This window comes from Bubalus bubalis, chromosome 18, assembly GCF_019923935.1.
Source record: "Bubalus bubalis isolate 160015118507 breed Murrah chromosome 18, NDDB_SH_1, whole genome shotgun sequence".
Lineage (NCBI taxonomy): Eukaryota > Metazoa > Chordata > Mammalia > Artiodactyla > Bovidae > Bubalus > Bubalus bubalis.
Genome location: NC_059174.1, coordinates 10,277,474 through 10,290,477, shown reverse-complemented (window position 1 = coordinate 10,290,477; position 13,004 = coordinate 10,277,474). Strand labels below are relative to the sequence as shown.

At 48.1% G+C, this 13,004-nt stretch overlaps 1 protein-coding gene across 3 annotated transcripts in view; it reads right to left on the bottom strand.

Annotated features, from left to right (window-relative positions):
• Nucleotides 1-13,004, bottom strand: part of ATP2C2 (ATPase secretory pathway Ca2+ transporting 2) — a 76,279-nt gene that overhangs the window by 51,185 nt on the left and 12,090 nt on the right. For 2 of the 3 annotated variants that reach the window (XM_044932215.2, XM_006045715.4), the window contains exons 2-3: nucleotides 3,440-3,550; nucleotides 1,188-1,304 (exon numbers count right to left, since the gene is read on the bottom strand). In XM_044932215.2, coding sequence (XP_044788150.2) covers nucleotides 1,188-1,304; nucleotides 3,440-3,550 — 228 coding nt within the window. The remainder of the gene's footprint in view (nucleotides 1-1,187; nucleotides 1,305-3,439; nucleotides 3,551-13,004) is intronic. The other variant, XM_044932214.2, reaches the window with a different exon arrangement.

Here is a 13,004-nt window from a genome sequence, read left to right as displayed (position 1 = left end):
ATGCTACAAGGAGGGCTGTGATTGGTCCCTGATCTGACCAATCAAGGAAGCCTTAAACATGAGCCATGGGAAGGCAGCAGAAGCCTGGGGTATTTCTGAGCTTGACTGAGAGGGAGGTGTCAGGCATGGGAGAGGGTGCAAAAGCCAGGGAGGGGAAACTGAGGCAACCGTGGCTTCAGGTATCTGGGAAATTCTGCCTGTTAACTGGAGCTTTCTGAGCTGGTCCTGGGTGGGAGGTGGGGTGTTGATTTCTATACTGGAACTTGCAGCAGGATCTATTTCAATTTTTTTCCCCTTCTTTCCCGTGGCTTCCAGGCATTTGACTGATACAACATGTATTCAGCACCAGTGGCAAAGGCTAAGAGGGCCAGGGGCTCTGGAGCCAGCTGCCTGGCTTCAATTCCCAGCAGCAACACAACACCGCAGGACTCTGGACCCTGGCTGCAAGGTAAACTACAGGACACTCAGGTAAATGTGAACTTCAGAGAAACAAGGAACTTTTAAAAAATTTAAGTACAAGTAGGTCCCATGCGACATTTGGAACATACACTAAAAAACTCTCCTTTGCTTATCTATCTGAATTTCAAATGTAACAGACATCTGTAAATTTATTGGCTAAATCTGGCAGCCCTACACAACCTGGGAATGTTTCAGCTTCTCTGTATTGCACTCTCCTCAGTTGGTAAAGAATCTGCCTACAATGCAGGAGACCTGGGTTTGGTCCCTGGGTTGGGAAGATGCCCTGGAAGAGGAAATGGGAGCCTGCTCCAGTATTCTTGCCTGGAAAATCCCATGGACAGAGGAGCCTGGTGGGCTACAGTCCATGGGGTCTCAAGAGTCGGATATGACTTAGCGACTAAACCACCACATCTCAAAGTAGGGATCTAGAGGAAGAGTAAGTTGATGTTTACTTATTTACTCAGCGTGGTGCCTGGCACATGGTTACCTCTATGAATGGAAAGACTATTATTCGTGACTGTGGCCGCCAGAGTAGTTAGTGAGCCCATCTCTCAGCTAGGAGCAGCCTGAAAGGGGCAAGCCTTCTTTGACCTTGTAGTATAGCTGTCCCATGCGCTGAGACTCATCCACGGACACCCTCAATCCACAGTTACACAATGAACGGCGGCTCCCTTCCTCACCCCCAGGGTTACACTGGTTAATGCACAGAATGATGGCCATCATCCCACCTGATCGAGATATTTCTTCCACACAGGTTCCGTGTTATCAGCAACAAACTCATTCCAGCCATGGACCAGCCTGCGCTGCGTCACTGAGAACTCTGACAGCCCGTTCTGTAAATCTACCTGGAGGGAGAAGGATGGGCAGGTAAAGACCAAGGAGCCCACGTCACAGGATTCCCACTCTAGAAGCCAGCCGCTTCCACGATGATCAAGGAAAATGGGCTGTCCAGAGAGGAGAGGGGACCAGCTCAGAAACCCCTAGCAAATGGGCAGAGACAGGAGGAGACCTACAATCTCATTCTTTTTCAATGAACCCACACTTCTGCCCTACAGATACTACAGAGAAGACAGCCTTGGGTCTACATTTCAGGGTCTGCGATTATAGCATGGACACCTGGAGATGCAGGAACACTTACATGTTCATCTTTAGGAAGATGAATCTGCAGCTGCCATGTGGAAGTACCTCTAAAAATTAATAGAACCACCATACAATCTGGCAATCCCACTACTGGTTCCACTACTTTCTTGATACTGGTATGTGTCAAGAGAATTGGAAACCAATCTCAGTGAGGTATCTGTCTATCCATGCTTGGAGCAGCTATTCACAACAGCCAAAGGTGGGCGTGACCCAAGTGTCCATCAATGGGTGAATGGATACGGAAAATGTGGTACAGACACATAGACATACAAACACACACACAGGAATATTATTCACCACCAACATGGAAGTTTCAGCTTTGCAAGAGGGAAAGAGTTGTGGAAATGGGTTGTACGACAATGTGAATGTACTTAACACTTTGGAACTGTACACGTAAAAGTAGTCAGATGGTAATTTTTAGGTTGTGTATTTTGCCTTGAAACAAAGAAAAAAGGCCTGCCCTTAGAAACAAAAAAAGCTACATGATTCCATCATGCATACCTTGTGCCAGATACAATTTCAAGCTGTTTATACAAATTGACATTAAATATAGGGAATTTAAGAGTCAGTAACTATGTAAGGAAACTTTGTTGTCCTGGTGGCAACAAAAGCTTCCCTGTCTTTAAAAAGTCGATAAGAAAGCTCTAAAAAGTCGATAAGAAACCAGGGACTTCCCTGGTCCAGTGGTTGAGAATCCGCCTACCAATGCAGAGGACACTAGTTTGATCTTTGGTCGGGAAGCTAAGATTCCACATGCCGCAGGCAGCTAAGCCTGTGTGCTGCAACGAAGACCCAGTGCAGCCAAAAATAAATAAATAGTACAGAAACAAAGCAAAAAAGTTCTACCAGATGGTTGAGGTGATGGGAAGGCTGGACTGATTTCTAGATTCTTTTGAATACAGCAAGAAAACCATGCTTTTTTCCTAGGTAGGGGAAAATGTCTTGGCAAGGAAAACATATTTCCTTCCCCTCTCCAAATGCTAACAAGTGGGACTTGAATTTAGATGGGCTTTTGAGTATTCTCAAGGAAAGGCTGGCCTGAAACACTGACCTCCAGCTTCTCTGAAATTGTGGCATGTGACCTTTCGTTAGTGGACTTCTATTAGCTTTCCCAAAGTGTGGTGGCTTATGAGTCAACACACACACACACACACAGCCCATGTTTGCTTGGCTAAGTAAAGATAACCGAAACCATAAAGCAAGCTAACTCCTTCAGCCTCACAGGGGTCCCTCATGGAACGGAAGTGGTCTTCAGTTTGGCTTTTGTCTTGCCCTAGCCAGGAACCCAAATGCATCAGAAGAAACTGGCGAGAAGCTGGTTTCGGTCACTGGCAACACCATGAATTATAAAACACGAGGGGTGGGAATGGCAGGTGGTGAAGAGTTTGAGCTTGAATGTCAAAACACCCGGATTCAACTCTGACTAGGCTGCTATGGAAACTTGGGGGTCCCCTGAGACACTCTCTGTCTCTCCTCAAGAGGGAGGGGAGATATTTATACTTATAGCTGATTCAGGGTGTTATATGGCAGAAACCAACACAGCACTGTCAAGTAACTATCTTCTAACTAAAACTGAAGAGAAAAGAGAGAGAGAGAGAGGCACAGAACACTGGGAGGACCGTGGCCGCCAGGAAGGGCTTCCAGGGTTCACGGCCATCAGTGTGGGCGCCCTTCCTGGTGGGGAAGCAGAACCGTTCAACAGCAGGAGCATTTTCTAACAGTGATGATCACAATGCGTCTTAGCTCAGGACTGTGAAGCCATTTTCAGGACCTCGAGCCGCTTTCCTCTTAATCTGAAAACCCCACCGCCCCAGGCCTCAGAGACAAACTCAGCTCTCACGTAAAATGCTTTGGCCAGGTCCTCTCGGTGGCATTTGCTTGCTTCCTTGGGTGCCACCGCCACCACTGTCTTCTCCTTTTCGATGGCTTTCAAGTCATTTTGTCCATCAATCTGTGAGGAAAAAAAGAAGTAGGATTGCTCTTAGGTGCACTGGTTTTATACGGATATGTCTTTTTAACGTATAACATGCACATAGAAAGTGTGCAGATCTGAAGTGTATAGCTCAGATTTTTACACACTGACCCATATAACCAGCCTCCAAATCGAGAAACACACATTAACATAAACAGCCCCCAGGAGATTTATTTTGCTGGGGTTTGAACTCTGTGCAAATGGTAACATGCAATATATATGCTTTTGTGTTTGGGTTCTTTGACTCAAGGTTATTAGTGAGATTCATGCATGATGGTGTGTGTGGTGATGGTTCACTAATTTTTCATGGCTGCACAGTATTCCACCAAATGAGTATGGCACAATTTATTTTTCTGTTTTACTGCTGATGGATTGTTTCCAACTGTTGGCTGTTATTGACGCATCTGTTTTCAAACAAACTTATTTTACTGAATGGAAAATCACAAAGCTGACAGAGCAGGGCAACAATTTACAGATTTAGAACCCTGGACCTTGAACTTCTGGGATTCTCAGTTAAGAAGGCACTGAACCACAGAGAATGGTTCCTGATGGTGACTGGTGGTATCATGGCCTGTTTTGGGAGACATTTGCAATAACCTAAGACTTTATTTTTTGGGGCTCCAAAATCACTGCAGATGGTGAATGCAGCCATGAAATTAAAAGACGCTTACTCCTTGGAAGGAAGGTTATGACCCACCTAGATAGCATATTCAAAAGCAGAGACATTACTTTGCCAACAAAGGTTCATCTAGTCAAGGCTATGGTTTTTCCTGTGGTCATGTATGGATGTGAGAGTTGGACTATGAAGAAAGCTGAGCACTGAAGAATTGATGCTTTTGAACTGTGGTGTTGGAGAAGACTCTTGAGAGTCCCTTGGACTGCAAGGAGATCCAACCAGTCCATTCTGAAGGAGATCAGCCCTGGGTGTTCTTTGGAAGGACTGATGCTAAAGCTGAAACTCCAGTACTTTGGCCACCTCATGTGAAGAGTTGACTCATTGGAAAAGACTCATGCTGGGAGGGATTGGGGGCAGGAGGAGAAGGGGACGACAGAGGATGAGATGGCTGGATGGCATCACCGACTCGATGCACATGAGTTTGAGTGAACTCCGGGAGATGGTGATGGACAGGGAAGCCTGGCATGCTGTGGTTCATGGGGTTGGAAAGAGTCGGACACGACTGAGTGACTGAACTGAACTGAAGAAAAGGGGGAAACCAAGTTGAGGTCTGGGTGCCCAGCAGGTCTGGGAAGAAGCCATGTGAAAGACCTGAAGGGCATGGGAGGACATGGTAACCTCAGATAGGAGAATGGTGAGTATTTTTGCAAACTTATTCCTAGTATTCTGACACCCAGGGCTAGATAATCATCTTTTCCTTTTCACCAGGTAGTTGGCACAGGGAAGGAGGAAGGGGGAAGGCTCTGCCTAACAGCCTCTTCCTTCATCTGAAATAGAGACAGCAAGTCCCCCTTTTACTTCATGCCAAACTGCTCCCTGCCCCTCATCTCCCAAAGGCCCCATTTGCTCAGAAATGGGCTACTGACCACACCCACTTCCTGGGTTTGCTTCTCACTGTGCCAACGACCACGAAGCAACCAAGGATTATTACATGTATCACTCCTCCAACTCTCTCCTTAAGTTGACCTCACCATCTTCATTGTGCGAGATCCACCTCCTGGAGAAATGTACATCACAGCCCGAGACAGGATGTTTTGTCTGCTCTCAAGACCTGGTTCAAGTGTACCAAATCGAGGGCTTAATTCTTGCTCACACCACAGATGGAGGCAGTCCTGGGGTTACAGGACCTCCCTGCCTGGCTGTTTCCTAGCTTACCATTTCTGTCTGGCCACGACCAACCACACCCAATTCACTTTTTAGGCAGCAGCTCAAGCAACCCTAAATGTATAAATCCAGCCCTCTCCTCCACCTTTTCCTCTCTGTCTGTCTGTCTCTCTCTTTCTCTCTCTCACAAACACACACATATCCCATGTTTGAAACATTTGGATAGATTCCAGTTGCTCTCAGGATAGAACCCTACTGTCTCCAAAATGGCTGCAGCAGACCCCCACCTCGCACCCACCCTCCCTGTGTTCCTGGTCTGGGAGGGGCAGCAGCATACCTAGCTAAAAATCCCCTGCCCACTGGAGGAGTCCTGTGACCCCCAGGAGTGTGCTACTCCAGTGCCCCTGCTGAAGATGGCACATTTTCCCGGCTGCCAAACCAAACATAAAATCAAGGGATCTCGACCAAGGGCAGTTTCCCCCCTGGGGGACTTTGCTAGTGCTTGGAGATATGTTTAGTCCTCATAACTGAAGCAGGGGTGGTACTGGCATCTAGTGGGTAGAGGCCAGGCATGCGGTCAAGTACCTTACAAGGAATGACTTGGAACAGAAAGGTCTATACTGCTGAGGGCAAGAAGTCTCACTTCAGAGGTCAAGGACTGTCTTGTCCTGACATCTCAGACCAGACAGCCACCTGCTCTACCCTCTCAGCACCCTGGACGTCCCCTTGATGGCGCCTACTCCACGGTCACATGCCTAATGACCAGCAAGTGACTATCACTTAAATGCCTCCCTCTGCTCACAACGCAGCCCCTCCAGAAGGCGGGGCCAGCGCCTGGTGCCCAGAGGCTGCTCCGTGGACACTCATGAGCTGGAGCCCATGACATCAGTGCCCATGCACATGTACTTAGCCCCACAGGATGGATGACTAGACACCCGCTCTCGGCCGCAAGGCTCTGCTTACCCTCTCCATCAGTGCTGCCCAGGAGATGCTCCAGCTCCGCTTGCCAGCACGTCTCCTCGGGCAGATGACAATCTCCCTGACTGATCAGAGTTTGCTCATCTGCAAAACGGGGGTGATGCTGGCTAGCTACCCTCATCCTGCCTTTTTTTTTGGAATCAAACATATGTGTGCCTGGACAGGATGTGACATGGTCCAGACCTCCCATGAACCCCTAGGAAATACAGGTCCATACCTGCCCCAGGGACCAGGCCTCCGGCACGTGGCTGGAATAACAATGATGGTGATGTCACTTGGGTTGTTTAGCCACATTTAGGTAACTCAAGAGCGGGAAGATGCACAGAGCAACAGAAGGGGCATGGAGGTTGGAATTGCAAATTCCATTCCATTGGTTCAAATCCTCCTCGGTCACTGACCAGCCCTATAACCAGGGACAATAATCTGTCTCAGGTTGTTTTGAAGATTTAAAAACACCCAACGCTGGGGACTTCCCTGGTGGTCCAGTGGTTAAACATCCAGTTGCCAATGCAGGGGACAGGAGTTCGACCTCTACTCTGGGAAGACCCCATGTGCTGTGGGGCAACTGAGCCTGTGCGTCACGACTGCTAAGCCTGTGCTCCACGACAAGAGAAGCCACCGCGATTAGAGGCTCGTGCACCGCCACAAAGAGGAGTCCCCACTCACCACAAGTGGAGAAAGCCTGAGAGCAACAACGAAGACCCAGCGCAGCCAAAACAAACAAAAAGCAAAATAAAAACAACCCAACTCTGTAGTGCACTTTGCATGGGGCAGGTGCATTCAGTAAATATTCCATAGAAGATCAGTATCCTAAAGACCCAGAGGGATTTAAGAGGTGTGGTGACCCCAACACTTCACAGCCTCTCTCTCTGACTTTGTCTTGCCACGGAGATGTTTCCTGACATTCTCAATGAGGTTTCTACAAGTGGATCTAGAAGACACATAAATGCTTGAATCTGTGTGGTTTTATTTTTAAATTTTTACTTATTAATTTTTTTGAATCTGAAGGTACAGATAGGAAACCTGTGAATTCTATTTTTTTTAAATCTTTGATTTCCTTTTGATGCTGCTGCTGCTCCTGCTGCTGCTGCTGCTAAGTTGCTTCAGTCGTGTCCGACTCTGTGCGACCCCATAGACGGCAGCCCACCAGGCTCCCCCGTCCCTGGGATTCTCCAGGCAAGAACACTGGAGTGGGTTGCCATTTCCTTCTCCAATGCATGAAAGTGAAAAGTGAAAGTGAAGTCGCTCAGTCGTGTCCGACTCTTAGCGACCCCATGGACTGCAGCCCACCAGGCTCCTCCGTCCATGGGATTTTCCAGGCAAGAGTACTGGAGTGGGGTGCCATTGCCTTCCCTGCCTTTTGATGCTAGGCTTAAATAATTTCTCTATATATTTCAAATTTTTTTTTAAAGGGTCCATCAACAGATCAGTGGGTAAACAAAATGTGATCAAGCCCAAACAATGGAATATCATTTAACCTTAAAAAGGGAGGAATTCTGACACCTGCCACAACAGGAATGGAGCTTGAGGATGTTACACTCAGTGAAACACACCAGTTACAGAAGGACAAATACTGTAACGACACCACTTACGTGCGGTACCCAGAACAGACAGACTCATAGAGACAGGAAGTAGAAGGGTGCTTACCAGAAGCTGGGTAATTGTTTTTGTTTTTGCTGTGCCGCTTGGCTTGTAGGATCTTTGTTTCCCAACCAGTGACTGAACCCAGGCCACGTCAGTGAAAGCTCTGAGTCCTAACCACTGGACCGCCAGGGAACTCCCAGGAGTTAGTGTCTACTGGGGACAGACTCGGTTGGAGAAGTTGAAAAAGTTCTGGAGACGATGGTTGTGATGACTGGACAACCACGTGAATGTACTCAACGCCACTGAACCGTGTGCTTAAAAACAGTTAAGATGGTAAATGTTTGTACATTTTACCACATACACACAAAATCCAGAACAAGAACAAAACAAAACAGAACAGGATCAAAGGCATCCAATCCCTCTGCCTTTGTGGCCAAGACTAGCAAGAATTCCCACCCTTTCTTGGGAACACTGTGTGTCCCTGGGAGCCAGCCAGATGGCTGAAAGAGGCTTGTGTGGATAAGGGGAGGGGCTGGGAAGGCGGCCTGGAGGAGGAGGGTCCAGTGGGAGGCTCCTAACCCCAGCTGTGTTCCGTGACCATGACCGTGACCATGACCGTGGGGACGGAGTCTGAGCCCACAGTGGGAGGCTGTCTGGCCTCCAACTGTGCTCTGTAAGTGAAAACCACGGACATACTTCCGGGCGTGTGAACAAGAGAACTGAAAAAAAGGGATGCGAATAAGGACAAGCTCTTGGCTGTTCATAGCAGCACAATTCGGAACAGCTCAGAGTCCATCAGCAGATGATGCAGTAACAAGGTGTGCTCTTTCACACAAAGGAATATCATTCAGCCTCAAAGAGGAATGAAGTGCTGGGACTTCCCTGGTGGTCCAGTGGCTAAGACTGCACTCCCAATGCAGGGCGCCTGGGTTCGATCCCTGGTCAGGGAACTAGATCCCACACGCGGCAAGCAACTGAAAATCCCATAGCCTGCAAGTAACGAGCCCACATGTCACAACTAAGACCTGGCACAGCCAAATACATAAATAAAAAACAGATTTTTAAAGAAGGAATGAAGTACTGATGCATGCTACACTATATGTTGAATTGTGTCTTCAAAAAAAGGTATCTTGATATGGAAGCAACCTAAGTGCCTATTAATAGATGAGTGGGTAAGGCAGATGTGGTGTCTACATATGTATACACACACACACACACACAATATTCCTACTACTCAACCATAAAAAAAAGAATGAAACCTCACCATTTGCAACAACATGGATGGACACAGAGGGCGTTATGCTCAGTGAAGTCAGACAGAGAGACAAACACCGTATGATATCGCTTATATGTGGGCTCTAAAAAGCAAACACATGAACAGATGTAACAGCACAGAAAGAGCCATAGACACTGAGAACAAACATGGGGTTGTGAGAGCGGAGGGGTTGGGAGGAGAGAAATGGATAGAGGAGATGAAGAGGATCAGACTTCCATTTGCACAATAAGCGTGCCACGGGTATAAACATACAGTGTGAGGACTATGTAGACTGATTCAGTAATGTTTTTGTATGGTGACAGACTGTAACTAGGCTTATCCTGGTGATCATTTTGACATGATCATCATATCGAAATGACGTATGCCAGGAACTAACATATTGTTGGAGGTCAATTAAACTTCAAAAACAAGCAAAATCTGATCTCATAGAAAAAGAGATCAGATTAACGGTTACCAGAGGTGGGGACGGTGAGTTGGATGAAGGCGGTCAAAAGACAGAAATTTCTAGTTATAAGATAAATTAGTACCAGGCGTGTGATGTACAAATTGATAAATATAATGAACCCTGCTGTATGTTATATACAAAAGTTGTTAAGAGGGTGAATCCTAAAAGTTCTCATCACAAGGGAAAAATATGAGATGTTGGATGTTTGCTGAACTTACTGTGATAATCATTTCATGATGTAAGTCAAATCATGAGGCTGTACACCTTAAACTCACACAATGCTGTACGTCCATTTATATCTTGATAAAACTGGAAGAAAAGAGAAGTTATCTTGAAGTCCTAACCCCCTGAACCTCAAATGTGACTGAATTTAGAAACAGGGTCTTTACAGAGGTAAAAAGGTGACAATGAGGTCATCAGGGTGAGATCCAGTTGGATACGACTGATGACCTCGTAAGGAGAGTCCTGGACACGGAGACAGACCCGCAGAGAGCGATCCCACTACAAGCCCAGGCCACTGCCTCACCAGCAGCACTGGAAGCTAAGAGAAAGGCACGGGACAGGTTCTCCACTACGGCCATTAGAGCCAGGCCCTGCCCACACCGCGATCTTGGACGTCTGGCCCCAGAACTGTGAGAGAGTAAATTTCTGTTGCTTGAAGCCATCATAGTCTGGGGTACTCTGCTCATTAACCCTAGGAAACAACATTCTCCAACACAGACGGACCTCGAAAACCTCATGCTGATGAAGACAGACACAAAAGGGCATGTTATCACATGACGGTTTTTATGAAACATCCAGAATAGGTGATTTCCATAAAGACAGAGCTTCCCTGGTGGCTCAGTGGCAAAGAATCTGCCTGCCAATGCAGGAGACCGGGGTTTGATACCTGATCCGGGGAGATCCCACATGCTGCGCAGCAACCAAGCCTGTGTGCCACAGGTACAGAGCCTGTGCTCTGGAGCCCGGGAGCCACAACTACTGAGCCCACACGCTGCAAATACCAAAGCCCTGGAGCCTGTGCTCCACAGCGAGAGAAGCCCCTGCAGCGAGAAGCCTGCACATCGCAACTAGAGAAGAGCCCCCGCTCGTCACAATGAGAGAAGAGCCCCTGCTCGTCACAACGAGAGAAGAGCCCACGTAGCAACAAAGACCCGCCACAGCCTAAACAAAATAAATATTTTTTAAAAGCTGAAAATGGACCTGTTCTAGTCATTTCTTTTGCAGATTCATTTACTGCAGAATGGTTTGTGTTCAAAGTCAGCCACCGCAACAGTGCCTGTAACGACTAAGCACTGGAAACGACCCCATGCCAGTAATAAAGGATGGGTACCGTGGAGGAGAACAAGCAGTCCCTGGATCCATTCAGTACTGATGATGAAAATGAGGAGGAGAAGAGGAGGCCTGGAAAGTTCGGGAGCTAAAGAGGATCAAGAGGGACAGTGAAGACAGAGAAACACTTGAGAAGGAGAAGGCAGAAACTGAACGCATGTGAAACCTGACTGAGGAAGAGATGTGAGCTGAGTTTTGGGCAAATGGCGAAGTCATCACCAACAAAGCTGTCAAGGGCAAATACAAGTTCTTACAAAGCATTATCACTGAGGCGCCTTCTTCACGCGTGAGGATGGAGACGAATACAAGGGAGATTTTGGTGCGCTTCCTAGGTGGCCCTAGTGGTAAAGAATCCGCCTGCAATGCAGGAGACACAAGAGACACCGGTTCGATCCCGCGGTCGGGAAGAAACGGTAGGAAATGGCAACCCCCTCCAGTCTTCTTGCCTGGAGAATTCCACGGACAGAGGAGCCTGGTGGGCTACAGTCCACGGGGTCACAAATTCAGACGCGACTGAGGGACTGAGCAACAGACACTGCCCAGCAGTATTCCCAAGTGGTGGTACCTTTAGCAATAGACTGAGAAGAAAAAAAAAAAAAGGGCAAAGCATATCATAATAGGTTAGCCTGTCTATAACCAAGCAGAGAAGAGGATGGGTTTGCTAGCATAATCAGGGCACAGAGACCAGGGGCTGGTTGCCTTCAGAGCTCGAAACTGGGTGGGAAACAGGCAGCAAGAGACTTCTACTGGGCCCCCTTTTGCGTCCTGTCGGATCCTGAACCCTGAGTAAGATCTTCTGATTCCAAGGAGGAGAAACCAGTCTTGACTAAGCCTGGCACAGAGCCGGAGCAGGAGGGGAGGGCCTTCCTAGGCCAGGATGCTCAGGATCAAAGACTGGGCCAATGTCAGCTTATGAAGGGAGGGCAGAGGCTGTGATGGGAGGGACCCACGAGGAGGGCAGCAGGGCTGGGAGCACAGAGCAACAGGAGGCAAGAGGGATGCCAATGAACTCAAAGGGCCGCCCCACTGCATTTTAATGCTGGGGGCGGGGGACCCTAACTGCAGAAACTGGGGGAGGGAGCATCACCAGGCACTGTGTCACTGATCTGGGCCCTGATCCAGGTCCCCAGCTACCGGCCAAGCAACGCTCAACAAGCCCTTTGACTCCTCTGAGCCTCCGCTTTCTCTTCTGTACAATGGGAATAATGATACCACACAGGGAGCATTGCTGAGGCAGAGGTTCTCAAGGTCCAGCCTCAGGTCAATACGGGTTTCAGAGAGGTGTTTTCCAGGTCCTGAGATCACACCTAGTTAGTGTTGGTGTTCTCTGTATGTGAATGATGGTGGTGTGAACCCAGACAGCAAAGAACTGCCAATACGACGTGAGGTGCTCAGAGTGCAGGTCTTGTGGGGAAGCAGGTGGCGCAGTGCAGTCAACACGAGAGCTGGGTTCGGAGGAGGCCGCTGGGACTGGGGACCAACAGGTGGGTGGCAAGGTGAGGAGCCTGGTTACGCACAGGGAGATTAGGTAATAAGCAAATATATACCAAACATAATGTGAGCTGGCACTCTTGCTGTCGGGGAAGGGAGTTACAAATATACACAGAGCTGGCACCAGCCCTGGATTGAAAGCTATGATCAAATATATAAAATATACACGTATACATGCACACACAAGTATAAAACTGAATATGGCTCTAACAGTGTACACGGACACACACCTGAGAGGGCCCAGAGGCCATAACACCCCAGGACCATGGGCACACAGCACACCAGATCTTGATTTCTAAATACCCTTCTTCTGGGACTTCCCTGGTGGTCCAGCGGCTAATGCATCACTCCCAATGCAGGGTGCCCGTGTTTGATCCCTGGTCGGGGAACTAGATCCCACAGGCCCCAGCTAAGAGTTCGCACGCCACAGCTACAGAGCCCATATGCCACAACTAAGACCAGGTGCGGCAAAAGAAATTTTAAAAATAAATACGTATCCTTCCGGTGAAAAGAGCCAAGGCTCCTAGAAGAAATGGCTGGCTCCAGG